Genomic DNA, 15,161 nt, shown 5'->3' with positions numbered 1-15,161 from the left:
GGAGGTCTGTTTGTTCCTGTTGAGGAGACAGAGAGAGAAAGTGAGGAGCAGACACACTGACAACTCTAACATGGCAGCCTTTAAACTCCATCTACATGTTTCTGTGGACAGTTTAGTGATGTCTCAGAGCGGCAGAGGCTCATCAACATCAATTGTTTGCTCACATGTGGGCTACTTTAACTGATTCATTGAATCGCAGTGTGATAAAGTAAACCTGTAAACTAACCACAGACACAGTTGAGGCTGATGAGCATCTGGATCCTGCAGATAGTCATATCTGATGACATGATTTTATAGTAAAAAGTGAATGAGTCCAGTTGAAAAGTCCTGAAGAAGAAGAAAGCTGAAGCATACAAAGTCAAAACAAGTTTGTTGAAGATTACATACATAAACACTTGCACACACATGCATATACACTACTGAGAGCATGCATGTTATGCAAGTATGTAGTTATGGCCTAAACGGCTTTCCATAAAGAGCGGTGACCCCACTCGTGAACCTGTGGACAAAAATAATCAATTACACATCCTTGTTACTGAAGACACAGAGACCAAAAGGACATTGAATTAAACTTTTAATCATCTGTGGTTATAACACTGCTGGTACTATGAAATAGCAGCACGTAACTTCTAAAAAAACAAGTAATAACATATCAAATGGACAGATTTTTAATGAAGGGTTGGTTGAGAGTGTCAACTCTTTTTCACTTGAAAAGTTCCCAGAAAATGAAAAAATGAGGTGCTTTCTTTACAAATGATACCAGACGACTAACTGAACCTTCACTCAGATCTGGCCTAGATCATATATATATATATTCATGTTTATCTTCTGTATGGACGGTTGATGGTGATGGCACAAGACAGGAGAACAGTTTCTCATCATTTTCAACCTAGAGCTCCTTCACCGTTCACGGTTAGTGACATTACTTACAGCGTCACATCTTATACGGTCACACGATTCAGACTACTCCAAAAGAAATCCCTTTACACCAGGAGGCGTTCAGAACAGATCCTGATATCCAGAATCTGCAGGGGTTCAGTCAGTCGGAGACTACTTACATTTCCGTCTATATAACTCCAAGAAACACATCTGATGCCTCTTTGTGAGGAAAACTGGACTTCCTGCTGGTCACCATTGATAACATTTAATAACACAATGTGGCTGTTTTGGTTCTCTTGCCCACAGTAGGTGACAACTCCTCCGTTGGCACTAAAATATCAAAAAATACGGCACTGTACAGGCTTTCTATTTTGTCTAAATCTGGATTAAACAACTGTGCTCCAGCATTAGGAGGAAGAAGAAGAGATGCTACTGTAGGTAAAATAAAAGCAGGTAATGAACAGCAAGTCAACAGTTTATCCTATGAAATATGTCAGTTCTTCAGTTACTGAAGCCGCACTCAAAATTCAACACTTTGACCTTTTAAGCTTTTAAGAAGGTTTGTGGGCTGATCAAATGTTGAGTCATGGACCAGGACTGCTTTATAAAACACATGTTAAGTGTCTTAATATCGAGTAGTGCTTTCATTTGTGCCATCAACGAGCTCAAAGTGCATGCATGGTGATAAAGGTTTGGTCACAAGCATAAGTGGACATGGGAAGTATTTCAACGGCAAGTTGAGTGACTGAATTTTCATTTTTGGGTGAGCTGTTTCTTTTAAGTGAAAATAAAAGAAGATTACAAGCAGGTGTACATGGGTCCAAGCCCACAATGAAATGCAAGAACTTTGGGCTCAACGACTTTGGGGCAATCACGAAGCCAAGAGAGTGTCTGAGTACGGCTTCAAATGGTGGTTTAAGTCTACTTAGCCACCATCAAACTTTGACTTTCCCACTGCTGATGGTTCAGGCTGCAGAAACACTTTTGTCTGAGAATGACCACAATCAAAGCCAGAACAAAGATAAGAGAGCTCGTACAAAATTGGTGCTTGGAACCCTAACAAAAAATTATTTTGCTGTCTTGCTGATGCCTTTTTGAAATACTTCCCATGTAGAAGGAGGATTTCTATTCCAAACTTAAAAAAAAACATGGACTGCTCCTCCAAAAAGGCCTCTGACGGAGGGCACAACAGAATCGGATACAGTAAGTCATTTTCAGACAGAATCTTTTCACATTGTTTTGTAAAGACAGATTAACTTCCTCTTTGAAAGTTTCAAATCGAAAACAATATGTCATGGTTTAACAGAAGTGCACAACAGGGTGGGGGAGACACAAACAAACAAATACATTCATAAAAGCAAAAAAAAGTTGTAAAAACAAAATGGTGACAAACGTCACAAAGATATGACTGACAACTGACCATAACCATACAGCACTATAGATACAAAATGCAAGAGTACATAAACATTAGGCTACATGCTATCGGTTAAATATTCTGAGAGAGACAAAAACAGGTAGAAAGAACAGAAAAACACCAACCCTCCATGTTAAATGCTTGGTATGTTAGCTTTCCTTCATCAGAGTTAACAGTCAACTTGTGTCAACACCAGGACCATCCGTCCACCTGACTGCATTCTAACACGACTGGTGAGCAGGTCCATTAAGCTCCTGTCACATTTATTGGCCAGTCAGTGAGAACCTGGAATCACATCTCTGTGCTTACTATGTTTGGTGAACAGAACTCATGGCGTGGAATGAACTGATTAATATGAATAAAGGGTAAACGTTTGATCTCGAGATGGAAAAAGCAGTTTAACAAGAAAAACATCTTCACTTAAAGGTCCACTTGCTAGCTTTTCCAGAGCTTTCTAATGTATCTGCAGGATTCCTCAGCGGAAAGGTCGCTCTGTTGTCATCTTTTCATCATGTGGCGACTGAGTTTCAGTAAAAGCAAGTTTAGAGTTTTCGCTTTACTAAAATAAAACATGATTGAAATTCAGAGATTCCCACATCCTGACTACAGAAACACACATTTCAAAAACTACAGAGGTTGTCTTCACACACAGCTGGAGTCAATTTCAACCTATAAGTCCTTTTTTCAACATTTATTTTGTTGTTTTCTTGGAACAATGTTGTGAGGTAGGCCAACTTTTTAAGAAACAAACTGGTGTGCTTTTTCTCAAGATTTAGACAAAAATATCAACACCACGTTCACGTCTGCTGTAGCCTGAAGGTTATTAGCTGAGCTTAGCATGAAGACTTGAAGCAGGGGGAAACAGCTAGCCTGGCTTTTTCAAAAGCCCAGAAATACAACTACCAACAGCTCTAAGGTTCAGGTTATATCATGTTTCTTTATTCCTAGACAGATAACAAAAAAATCATGGTATATATGCTCCAACAATTCTTTGAATAAAACAGTGACTTCTCAGAGTCTTGTTATCACAGTGAGGCAGTTGTGCTACAGCCGGAGACACTCTGCACCAGAGCTGCAGCCAAAGACTATTTTCATCATCAATTTATCTGCCAATTACTTTCAGCACTTAGTCTATTAAATGTAGAAAAATGGTGAAAAGAAAAATGCTCATCACAGTTTCCAAGAGCCCAAAGTGACGTGTGTGCTTCTTTTGTCCAACCGAGAGTCCAAAATCCAAAGACTTTTCATTTATTATCATAAATGACAAAGAAAAGCAGCAAATTAAGAGGCTGGTACCAGCAAGTGTTCGACGTTTCTGTCTGAAATACGACTTAGACAATCGACTAACTGTTGCAGTACTGGTAGATGGATGGATTCTATCTGTTCGGTACTTAAAAACGTTTATCTTAGATCTTCTCATTTCACTTTCAAGTGTTTCCTGTTCAGTTCCTAGAATTAACTATTACTTTAACAAGTTATGCCAATGGATCAGCTTCTGCTTTTCAAATGTGATTTGCCTGTTTAAATTCTTGTAACTGCACTGGAGCACCACTCAGACGCAGACAGATCCTCTCATGTTACCAGCAGACTTGGCTCAAAGATGGCAGCTTGATGCCAGGTTGCGTTCACTGTCAACGTAGGTCCAAAACAAACATTTTGTCAAAACCGATGAGAATATGGTACTGGAAGGACCAGTGTGAGGGAAATCTAAGCCAGAAGTAACTGAATCTCTTCTCTAACCAGAAAAGTGACACTTCCAGAATTACTTAGCCCAGAAAATGGAAGTAAAAGATGAGAGTAAAGTATGAAGTTATACAGATCATACTTAAGAGGCACAAAATCTTTTCAGAGAGACAGACTACACAAGTCTAACAAAATACTACACTGTAGCATCCTCTCTCTGTGGGTTAAATTTACTTTTTTTTTCCCTTTAAGGTAAACATGAAAGACGAGAAGGTTTATCAAACGTTTTAAAGGAATAAGACACATTTAAAGTTGGTGAAAAGAATCTGTTACAGATAAACACACAGATAAACGGTATACTACATATTCTCAAGGCTATACATCGACATCCATATCAAGACGGAGAAACAGTCTCTAAAGCGGAAGTGTCTCATTACATCCACGCCGACACAGTGAGCTTCCTTTTAAAACGTATCCGTTGCTTGATGGATTTCTCAACTTTCTCAGCTGCCGTCTCCCCAAAACCCTGGTTTGTTTTCTTCACATTGTCACGAATAATAAAGTAGGGACGGACGCCTGATGTCGTCTTCCTCTACCTCTGTCTAATCTCTAATCTGCTCTGATGCACGACGAGTGTTAGTTGAAGTGTGAATCTTAGCTGCGGACTTTTAAGTGTTCCTCTGTCGTTTCCCGGCCTCGGGGTGGGGCTCCATGACGCCGGGCCGCTTCAGGTTCCACTGGTCGATCTGTCCCTGCCTGTCCTGCTGCTCCACCTCGGATTCGCTGGACGAGCTGCCGGTATTGCTGCTGCTACTGCTGCTGCTGCTGCTGCTGCCGCTACCCCCTCCACTGCCACCGCCGCTGCTGCTGACGAAAGCAAAGCAATCCTTCCGCTTCCCCTCGGCCTTCCCCCTCTCCCCTCCTCCTCTCTCCCCCTTCTCTCTCCTCTTCTCCTCCCCCTCCGCCGTCCCGTCATTGTCCGCTTCTGGTTTCTCAGCCAGATCCATCTCGATCGGCGCCTGCTCCGGCTCCGGCTCGGCAGCTCTCCGGTCCATATCCACCCACATCGGTCCAGGCGGAGGCTCTAGAGGGGTGTAGTGGAGCATCGGCTGATGGAGCTGGGCGTCCGCCTGTGGAGGGAGGTTTTGGTGCTCTTGATGGAGGAACTGGGTTTGGTGCTGGAGGTGATGCAATGGTTGTAGAGGGTGCTGCAGGGGCTGGAGCTGGAGCGGATGCTGCTGCTGCTGCTGGTGGTGGTGGTGGTGGTGGTGATGGTGAGGCTGCTGATGATGCTGGAGGTGATTGTGGTGGCACTGATCCACCATCTGCTTGTCCACGTTTTGGACAAACTCCTTGGACTGATTTTTGAGGAACTTCTCAAACTTCTTGGAGGCCTTCTTGTTTGTGACAAACCATTCCTGTCGACAGAGGAGGGGAGGAGAAAACAAGAGAGGGTGAAAGCAAGTTGGGGCGGAAGCTCTCCAAAGAGATCTCTTCCATTAATCAAATGTCCTCTGCATACAGTGACCCAAACAGATAGAGACGCATGGTAATGTAATCAGGAAACAAGGGCAGAGATACTCCATACCTGTGAATGGACAGAGTTGATGTGGTATTTCACTCCACTTTCAGAGTTGAACTCTTTATTGCAGATCAGACATCTGTATTTTCCAGCCTCAAAGTCACCCTGTGATCAGATCCAAGGACACAAAAGGTCCATGAAATGATTACAAGACTGGAATATATTGTACTTAAATAAATATTCACTGCAGCTATCCAGAATGTGGACTAGAATTTATTTAGGAAGTCCACAAAGTCTCAACATGTATACCTGGCTAAAAAAAAACGTAAACGCAACATTTTACAATGAATACTTCTACCCAATAAGCACATATTTGCACATCTAACGGATATTTTATTTCAGAGATAAAGAGGGAAGCTGATGTACCCTTGTGCAGAGGCCTAGATGAGCCTTTAGTCCAGACACACTGGTGTATGTGCAGCAACATCCCTGAGGAGGACACAAGTAATGTTACACTGACATATCTCCACAGCCTCGTTCCAGCTCTGGAGAAAGTTGCATGCCTGTTGCAACATTTTGGTCCAGGAGAAGGAAAAAAAAATAAGAAGCTCTTGTTTGGTGAAACATTTGCATGAAGCGAGGCAAGTCCCAGCATTGAGAATCTAATTCCAGACAGAACAGAATAAGTAAGAGCTGCAACCTTGTCTACATTTACCAGGTTCGTGTTAGGGTAAGTAGCGAGCTCGAAGCAGTTATTGTTCTTTCCTGTGGTGACGGGAATTTTAAAAACATTAACACACAGATAGCTGATGAGAGGAGAATCCCAACTGAAATCGTTGACTGAAGGCAGTTATACCACCAGTCTACATCCTATACATGAGTTCTGTACTTGAAAGAAAAAACACATTTATAAAGAGTCTTAATCAGATTCTGTGGTATAAATATATAAATATAATATATAATTGCATTCTGCCAAAATGAAATAATACCATTAAATCAAAGATTTTTACCAAAATAAATTAACAAATGGAGTATAAAGTAATCGCCAAATAATAATAAACAAATTCATGAATGAATAGAGCGCACACAATTTAGAAATACATCTGAAAATGTGCAAATGAATCAATTCCTTTTATTTTTTGTATTTCTCATTGTTGGGGCTTAATATATATTTCATACCTTATCATACAGACAGTCATGTTCCCACATAACCAGACAGAAATTAAATAAGTAGATTCAAAACTGAAGCTGTGTGGATTCTTTCTCGAACCTCAGCTGAAACTGTGAGAGAAGTGACGTTGCTTCTACCTGGTTGGGACACTGGACCTTCCTCTGCAGCTTCACCTCATTCTTCCACTTCCTCAGCACCTCCTGGCTGAAGGCGGGCAGGCCTGGTCGGGCGTATTTTAACTGGGAAGGACAGCATGAACAGCGGGAGGTCAGTGAATGTGCGAACAGCAGTTTATATCTTCATTATATACTGCCAAAAAGAGTTCCATGTCTGTTTTGCCTTCATTCCAGCTAGCTTGGGAAAATGTTTTACATCGTATGAAGAAATATACACTAAACAAAAATAGTCTCATCTATCCTCCAACTTGATATATATTTAAAGGTCCCATATTATACTGTTTTTCATCAATTTCACACAGCTGTCAGAGGTCCAACAACTCTGTATTCGATATGCATTGCCCCAAACACATCCATGGTCCTGAACTCCAGCTGTCTAAAAGTCGCTCTGCTGAGGTCCTCAGCACTCTGTTTCTGTGCCTGCACCTTTAAATGCTAATGAGCTCCGTCTGTCAACGCCTACTTGGGGAGCCTTGCCTGCTACGTCACTCTCAGGGAGAGGAAGCCCCTTATGCTAACGGTAGCATGCGCTAATGTTTACGGTGGATGTAACACTATGGTTTGCGGAGATTTTTTCGTTCAACTGAACCAGTTTGACCCAGAAGGACGAGGCTACTGAAGTAGTACAGACTCTGCGGCTGCAGCAGGACGTTTCAGAATGGTTAGTGTGTCTAAATAATGTTAGTTTGTTTGTATGTGTTGTTTACTAACGTTACCATGTAGCTAATGGCTAACAGCTAGCGAAAGCTGTGTTTTTCTCCAACACAGTCTCCTAACTATTATACACTGTTCACTTTTTACTGTGACAACCAAGCTCCATCATAATATTATGAACATCAAACTCGCTTCAAACGCCATTGCATAGCGGACCGAAGTGGAGCTAACTAGTTAGCCAATTTCCAGCTGACTTCACCATACTCGTAGGCAACTGTAAATACTATCAAACTGCGGCGACACTTATCGCTGGCTCGGGTGCAGTTGCTGCGTCCGGTATGGTTGAGACTGATCCTTTTACGAGGGTCAGTGTCGAGGCAAAGTCAGCTTTGTACTGACCCTCGTTACTGAAGCAGTCCGATGTAAGTGATTAGCACACACATACAAGCTAACACGAACCGCAGCCGGCATGTTGTCCTTAAAAATGAAACACAACCACTGTCTCTTCTGTTGTTCTGTAGCTGGGTCAGAATATAGGCACTTATGTTGATTTATACAACCAACAACAGAGCAATTGCGTGTCTAGCTCTGAGCGACAACATTGTGAAACACTGCTGTCTCTCCGCTGGACACACCAAACTTCACCTCGGGGATGAACGCCCCCCTCTCTGATATCTCCTATCACCGCGCAGAGGAGGTCGGCCTATGATAATGACTCCTTTCGTTACGTAACGAAAGGAGCAGAATCTGAACAGCCTGTAGGAGCGCCGTGTTACCAGTGGGTGGGCTGCACAGACCATGCAGGACTTGCTTGTTTTCCTCATATTGGGAGTTGGCAGGCTCAGGGAGGACCAGCTTATATATGTAGAGATCAGAGAAAATTTGTTTTTTATGATATGGGACCTTTAAATTATTAAGGACAAACTATATCTCCTCTTGCCTTTTTGTCATCCGGCACCAGGTCCGACTGAAACTTCCTCTTGGGCCAGTCTTTGGGCAGCTCGTTGTTGGCGATCTCAGCCAGGTGGAAGTTGGCCACCTGGGCCGATGCTCGCTGCACTCTGCCGCTGGCCGTCCTCTCCGGGTTGGCCTCCCTCTGGGCCTTCAGTGCCTCGTCTTCCTCGCTTATCTGGGGCGTCTGGGTAACAGGACAGGAAACAGATATTCAAATATCGAACACACTTCCTTAGCTGATTTGTGTGCTGAATTTGCTAACTAATCGGTTCTTTTGGTCTGACATGATAAACAACTCATGACTCACAGGAGCGTGCTCTGATTTCAGGTGGTACTCCAGACCAGCCTTGGACTTGTAGGTTTTCCCACAGTGAGAGCAATTCAGCAGCATCTTCTCCAGCTCAGACTCCTCCTTCCCACACTTCTTCATGTGGTACACATAGCCCATGATGCTGGTGAAGGCAGCGGTACAGCCCTGAAATCAAAAGGCAAAAAAAGCAACATTTAACATCGTCTTCTCTTACCGTATTCAAATAAATCTCCTTTGCTAGATGAAAGTGATTTACCTCTTTGGAGCATTTTAGTTTGCCCAGTCTCTTCAGGATTTTACGCAGTTTGTCTTTGATGACGCGATCATCCAGGTTCTTGGCTTCTTCTGAAGACGGCTAGCAACAGACAAAGGGGCAGCAACACCGTGAGCCGCCACTGAACTCCACCGAGCGTGTGTTTTAATTACCAGTTTCATTTTTGAGAAGTGACTGCTGTATTTAACAGGGATGAGGGCTGATCAGTTCTTACCAGGTGGCTGTGGTCGGCCATGATGTGATACTTCATCCCCGTTGAGGACTTCAGCTGTTTCCCACAGTGTTGACAGGTAAAGGGTTGCTGCACACAAACGATTTAAGGTTGAATACATGATATTTTTTATATTATCATATCAGGAAACATATATTTACTATGTAAAGATAAAGAGGAGTGACGGTTTCCTGAGCTGAGAATGACGTCACATTCCCTCTACATGTGTTGTGTCATGAGTCTGAGATGCTGGTGCTGTACAGTGATATCTAGAGGCTTTCAATGTTGTCCATTTAATCTTTGAGGTAACATCATATGTTACGTTCTATAGCGTATACACTATAAATCTACGCATTTTAAAACGCGAATAAATCCCAGTATTTTGTGAATCCATTACACCATCACATGAATGTAATATGATGGTTACAAATGACTCAGTGTACTGGTTACTGATATTTAAGCAGTGTACTTTATGTCTTCTCTAGATAAGTACACAGGATAAGGAGAATGTTGTTCTCTACGCACACATTCAGTGATAGTACGCTACTTCTATGCTAGGAGTGAGAGCTCTGTCAGAAAATATACATGAAGTGGTTAAAGTGCTCACCAGTCTGCAGTTCTCCATGTGTTTCTTCAGCCCCTCCACAGTCTTCCTGCTCACACTTTTACATTTTGGACAGGTGACTCTGCCTTTGGCCACAATCTGCAGCTGCCAGCGCTCCTCTTGACTTCCTGGTGAACGGGGACAGATGACAGGAGGTGAACGGGTTTCCTTACCGACACATGAACAGCAGGAGTTAGTCAGCCTGTCTCACCTGGAGGGTACGAGGGAGGCTCCTTCTTGGTGGAGGGGATGGGGGGTTTCTGGTCCTCGCTGGCTTGAGCCGTCGAGGCCTCGCCAACACTGGCTCCATCCGAACCTGGAATATGTACGTTTATATACTTATATTTAAGTTTCAGTTACATCCTCCAGCAGGAAAACATCGGACTTCCTAATAAATGAGTCTGCGTGCTCCCAAAAATAAAATGCATATAATCAAATAGTTCAATATCAATAATTCTAACATGATTGTTTGTGGGTTCATAATACCACCACATCCGTTAATTTGACAAAATAATACTGTGCTACTGAAATCATATTGTGCCGTCTAGTGACCAAACAATGATACTGCCAGTGGGTACAGCCCATCTGAAGGCTTATTGAAGTGTCAACAAGCCGACTTTGATGCCTGTTTTATGATTTCATGAAGCATGCTCTTTTTTTTGTGACCATGGAGGTGTGAAATGATATGTGTGTTTTTTTGGACTTTACATCATCATCTATTTCAGAAAGATTTTTTTAAATCACTGTAGGAAATAAACCGAGTGGAGGGGAAACACTAAGTGTCTCAATGTCAGACTAGACGGTGACTTACAGGAGTCTCTGCCCTCTGGTGGCTGTGAGAAGTTATTAACGGGTGGGCTTCGCTCCACCTCCACTCTCAGGACTTTCTTCATGTTCAAGTCTTCAGAGGAACACACACAGACAGAAAACAGTCTCAAAGCCACAAAACCAAACCATGTCCAACAAGAGTCTGTTGACACTTCACTGTACTTTTTGTACTAACACATAACAAACACATACTCATTTATATATGAATTTAAATACTATTACATACAATTTATGTACATACATACAGTATCAAAACACTTTCTTGTATTATAAAGTTGAGGAGCTGTTCAGTCAGCCAATCAGGGTCCAGTTTTTATTCTATTTTATTCTCACTTAGTCACAGTTTATAATTGTGACTTTCATTTAACATGAGAAAATGAAGAGTCTGTTGGTAGATGAGACAATTTGAAGAGAAAACATTTTTCACAGTTCTTTGACATTCTATCTACTTAACGATTAATGATTAACCATGAATACAATCAATAATTAAAATACTCGTTGGTTGCAGCCCTCTGTGATTGAGTACCCACCAGGTCTCCAGACTCTGTCTCTGCTGGTCCAGGCTTGTTCTTGGCTTCGACCCGTTCCCCACCCCTGCTCTGGCCCTGATGAGGCCCGCTCTCGTCCAGTGTCCCTGCCCGCGTTCCAGGCCTGATCCTGGCCTCGGTCTCTGCCGGCTGCCCATCCCTGCTCAGGGCCTCGGTCCCGCCCCGTCATCCAGGCCTGGTCTGGTCCGGTATGGGCCCTGTCCCTGCCTGGAATCCATGTCTGGTCTTGACTGGAGTGTCCTGCTCGGTCTCTGCCAGAGTTCCAGACCTGCTCCTGCGGCCTGTCTCTGCCCGGGGCCCAGGCGTCGGGGCCTCTGTCCCTGCTGGAGTTCCAGCTCTGGTCCTGAGGCTGGGGCTGCTCCCTGCTGGCCTCTGGGCCTTGAGGCCACGCATCCTTTGCCACCAGTCTCGGAGGCAGCCTTGCAGTGGGCGGGGCCATGGACCCTGGGTCCGCCCCATTTGCCAGACCACCTGATGACATCACTAAGCAGCTGGTGGTTGGGTAATCTACTGTTCCTATGGAGACACTCTGGAGGTCCTCGTACCTGATAAAAAACACAATACTCCACTTATTCCAACAATGAAAGTTAATTAACTTTGGTGGACGTGACACTGAACTGCTGTTGTAGTGCAGAGTGCCCCTGACAGTATGGATCAGCCTGATACATATTTATCGTAAGAGGCATGTTTATTTCTAACATTATTCTGAGAATGTGGAAAACCACTTGGCAAAAGAAAAATCTGCAGCAAATGTCCCCAATTAGGACATCTCAGGGACGAACACAGCTCTTCATCTGACAGCCAAAGACAACACATGACAGCTTGACTGCGGCTCAGTCAAAGGCCAGGAGATAAACAATGAGAGTCTGATTTGATCTTGCTTGAAGCAAGGTTTTGTGTTGTTTTTTTCAAAATTCATTAGGCAGTGATATATCTTGCTTCAAAGTGAACTGATTCCACTCTGGTTTATTTGGGATAAGAAATAAACAACAGGATCTTAACATGAGGCAGCAGTCCAGCTTAATGCTGATATTCTTTACTCTCGTCACTTTCCTTGTATATGTAAAGCCTTTAAGCATTGAGTGCAGAATGATTTGCTACTTTAGTGTCACTTTATTTGATACCCTGTCAGTCCAGGTTGAAAAAACAAACAAACGCTACATTTCAGTTTGATTAATATTAGAAAGGATGCTGAAAGAATTGCATCATGCGACAAATATTGTGATGTAGACTAGCAGCTTCACATTGACATGATGACAACATAGGTGTTTTGTCTGACTTGAGGATGTTTCGGCTTCTTTCTCTAATATACCTGATCGTTTGAAATAACATGCAATTAAGGGCCTTTATGTATGAAAGAAAATCTATTTGTTAATGACAGTGCAATTTGTCGTGCATATCCACAAATCAACAGGTGTTTCTTACCTTTTTCTACTGTAAGTTCTTTTCATCTTTAGAGGCTCTTGGTCTGAAGACTCATCATTCTAAAACATTTCAAGTACAGAACTGTGAGGTTGGGATCCAACAATGTGCATAAAGTTAACAGATTCTGAGTTGTGGGAAAACAGAAACCACATCCAGATACTTATAATGAGCAGCACTCTCCCCGATAACGACTGGAAAGTTGATTGAAAAATTGACATCATCACAAAAAAAGAATACAGCTGGCATGAGATCGTTCTCACCTTGGGATATCCAACTGAATTTAATTCACAGGTTCTTTCTGGCATTCGCTGAACAACTGTTGGAGAGGTGAAAATCAATCCGATTCAAAGTCAGTCATGTTAAATTCTAATGATAATCACCGCCAATATAACAATAATGTCAGGCGAATGGGTTTTTCTTTACCTGGACATGGCACTCCACTTTTAGGTTGTGACTGGACAGATTTCCTCTTTCTCGGCACATACAGAGGTGACATATCCCCTCCACTGTGTGCAGGGTCCATTCTAGGAGAGCCGGCACTCTGTAGAAATCACCCCTGAAAACACAGAGGGGAGAGCGTCAGGACATGTGTGGCGCTGGAAATCGATCAAGGGTTCATTCTTGATTGCTTGAACTACATGCCTGGGAACATAATTAATGTCCTCATAGTTTATTTACTCACCTCACTAAGTATTCAATTAGGCCAGTCATCACCCTGTGTAAGCAGACTTAATGCTCAAAAGACTGTGGAACCATGTTAACTTCAGGCTGGACATTAAACATAATAATAACAATAAAAAAGTATTACATTATTTTATTATCGGCAGAGCTGGTTTTACTCAAAAAATAGTAGGATTTTTACTTGGAACACAAAGTAACTACATTAACTCAACTACAGTAATTAAGTATAATTTCTTGGTACTTTTAATGTCATCGAGTCTCCATCTGATGCTACTTTTACTTGTACTGCATTTTGGAGACAAAATGTTAACTTTTAATACTCAGTCATTATCTATTTAACAGGTTTAAGTACTAATTACTTTGCAGATTCAGATTATTAACACAAAAGAAAAATCAACTTATGTATGCGTTATTAGATGTTAATAAAGGATCAGCTACCCAGCACTATATACATTAAAGGCATGGGCCACTCTGCATAATGAGTACTTTTGGCAATCCAAGTATATTTTGATGCAAATGCTTGCACTTTTACTTGTAACACAGTATTTTTACACTGTGGTATTGCCTTTCTCATTTCAGTAACAGGTCTGAATCCTTTTTCCACTCTGCATATTATCTTCATATAATGCATATTAAGATTTCTCTATATGATAATCGAGGTAATTAGAATATTGAGTGTTGCTGTTTAAGTGCCAAACCCTGGCTGTGTGCGCGCCCGATGAGGCGTTCACTGCCTCGGCACCGTTATGTTTACAGTGCTGTATTTCCATCATGCTTCTTGACATTTGAATCTGTTTTTATGTGGACGCGTCTGCATGACACGTTCAAGGCCACTGCCTGCTGCTTTAAAGCCAAAAAAAACAACTGAGCAGAGCTATCTAATAACGACAGACGATGTCCAACAGTTCAACAAATACAGTTAAAGTGTCTTCTGTCTTTTTTTTTCTGTTCTTCTCGGTGCAGAAAACCTCCTCAGGAGAGCCGCTCCAGGACTGAAGCAGAGACTTCAAACCACCACCATCATTGTCCGTGGGTAAGAAAACACTAAATTCTGCTCTTGACGACGACGACGGAGCAGAAGAGACGTCCGAAAACTGCAGCTACAGCAGAAGTGTTGTTAGCTAGACGACAGGCGGAGACACGGCGACCTGTCCTGTCTACCTTTCATTGTTTCTTAACGAGGGGGAGAAATATGGGAGAGAGAGAAGGAGCCTACCGTCCTACAGCTCACTACCTCTGCGAAGGACGGCTAGCCTCCATGTCTTCGAGCCCGGCCTCCTCTGTCGCCTTTCCCCCGGCAGTGATAACCACCAGGAAGGGCTGACATCAAGGAAGGCCTGATCCGGGTGTGAGAACACCGTGAGACGCGATCCTAAGCTGTGACAGCCTCTGAGTGTGAGCCAGCGGACTCTGACGCCGGCATAACTGGAGCACAGTGTGTTTGTGTCTCGTGCAGCGGAACGCCCTCCTGCCGGAGAGAACAAATAAGACCCGCATCTGCCGCTGCCTTCACGGGCCGTCGGAAACACCCACACTTCGACCGAGATGTTGTAGAGCGGACTTACTCAACTGGCGGCCCCCTGGGCCAAATGCGGTCCATTAAAAAACCTAATTAAGGCCCATTAATCATTTAAATAGGACGTTAATGAGCACATTCATTAGTTACGTATATTGCTGAACATAAAGAGACTTTTGATTTCTTTAAACAAGTTTTAGCCCAAGAAGCTTTAGCAGTGGGAATTTAGGAGAATCAATCTGACAATCAGTGTTGTAACTTGTAATTTACTAAGTAATCCATTAGGCTGCATTCACACCAAATCCGGTGGT

General features: G+C 42.8%; 1 protein-coding gene across 1 annotated transcript; it reads right to left on the bottom strand.

The window, feature by feature from the left end:
* Positions 1-557: 557 nt before the first annotated feature.
* znf512 (zinc finger protein 512) lies at positions 558-14,874 on the bottom strand. Its single transcript, XM_030405837.1, has 16 exons — positions 14,551-14,874; positions 13,077-13,209; positions 12,914-12,969; positions 12,654-12,712; positions 11,211-11,773; positions 10,664-10,753; positions 10,064-10,168; positions 9,856-9,980; positions 9,252-9,338; positions 9,020-9,118; positions 8,761-8,928; positions 8,440-8,637; positions 6,807-6,908; positions 5,925-5,987; positions 5,565-5,663; positions 558-5,394 (listed from the first exon to the last, which is right to left on the bottom strand). The coding sequence occupies exons 2-16, from the start codon at positions 13,174-13,176 to the stop codon at positions 4,645-4,647; spliced, it is 2,664 nt and encodes an 887-aa protein (XP_030261697.1). The 5' UTR covers positions 13,177-13,209; positions 14,551-14,874; the 3' UTR covers positions 558-4,644.
* Between the last annotated feature and the right edge of the window lie 287 nt (positions 14,875-15,161).

This window comes from Sparus aurata, chromosome 22 (assembly GCF_900880675.1).
Source record: "Sparus aurata chromosome 22, fSpaAur1.1, whole genome shotgun sequence".
Lineage (NCBI taxonomy): Eukaryota > Metazoa > Chordata > Actinopteri > Spariformes > Sparidae > Sparus > Sparus aurata.
Note: the sequence above shows the minus strand (reverse complement) of the source record. Positions and strands in the feature narration are given on the sequence as shown.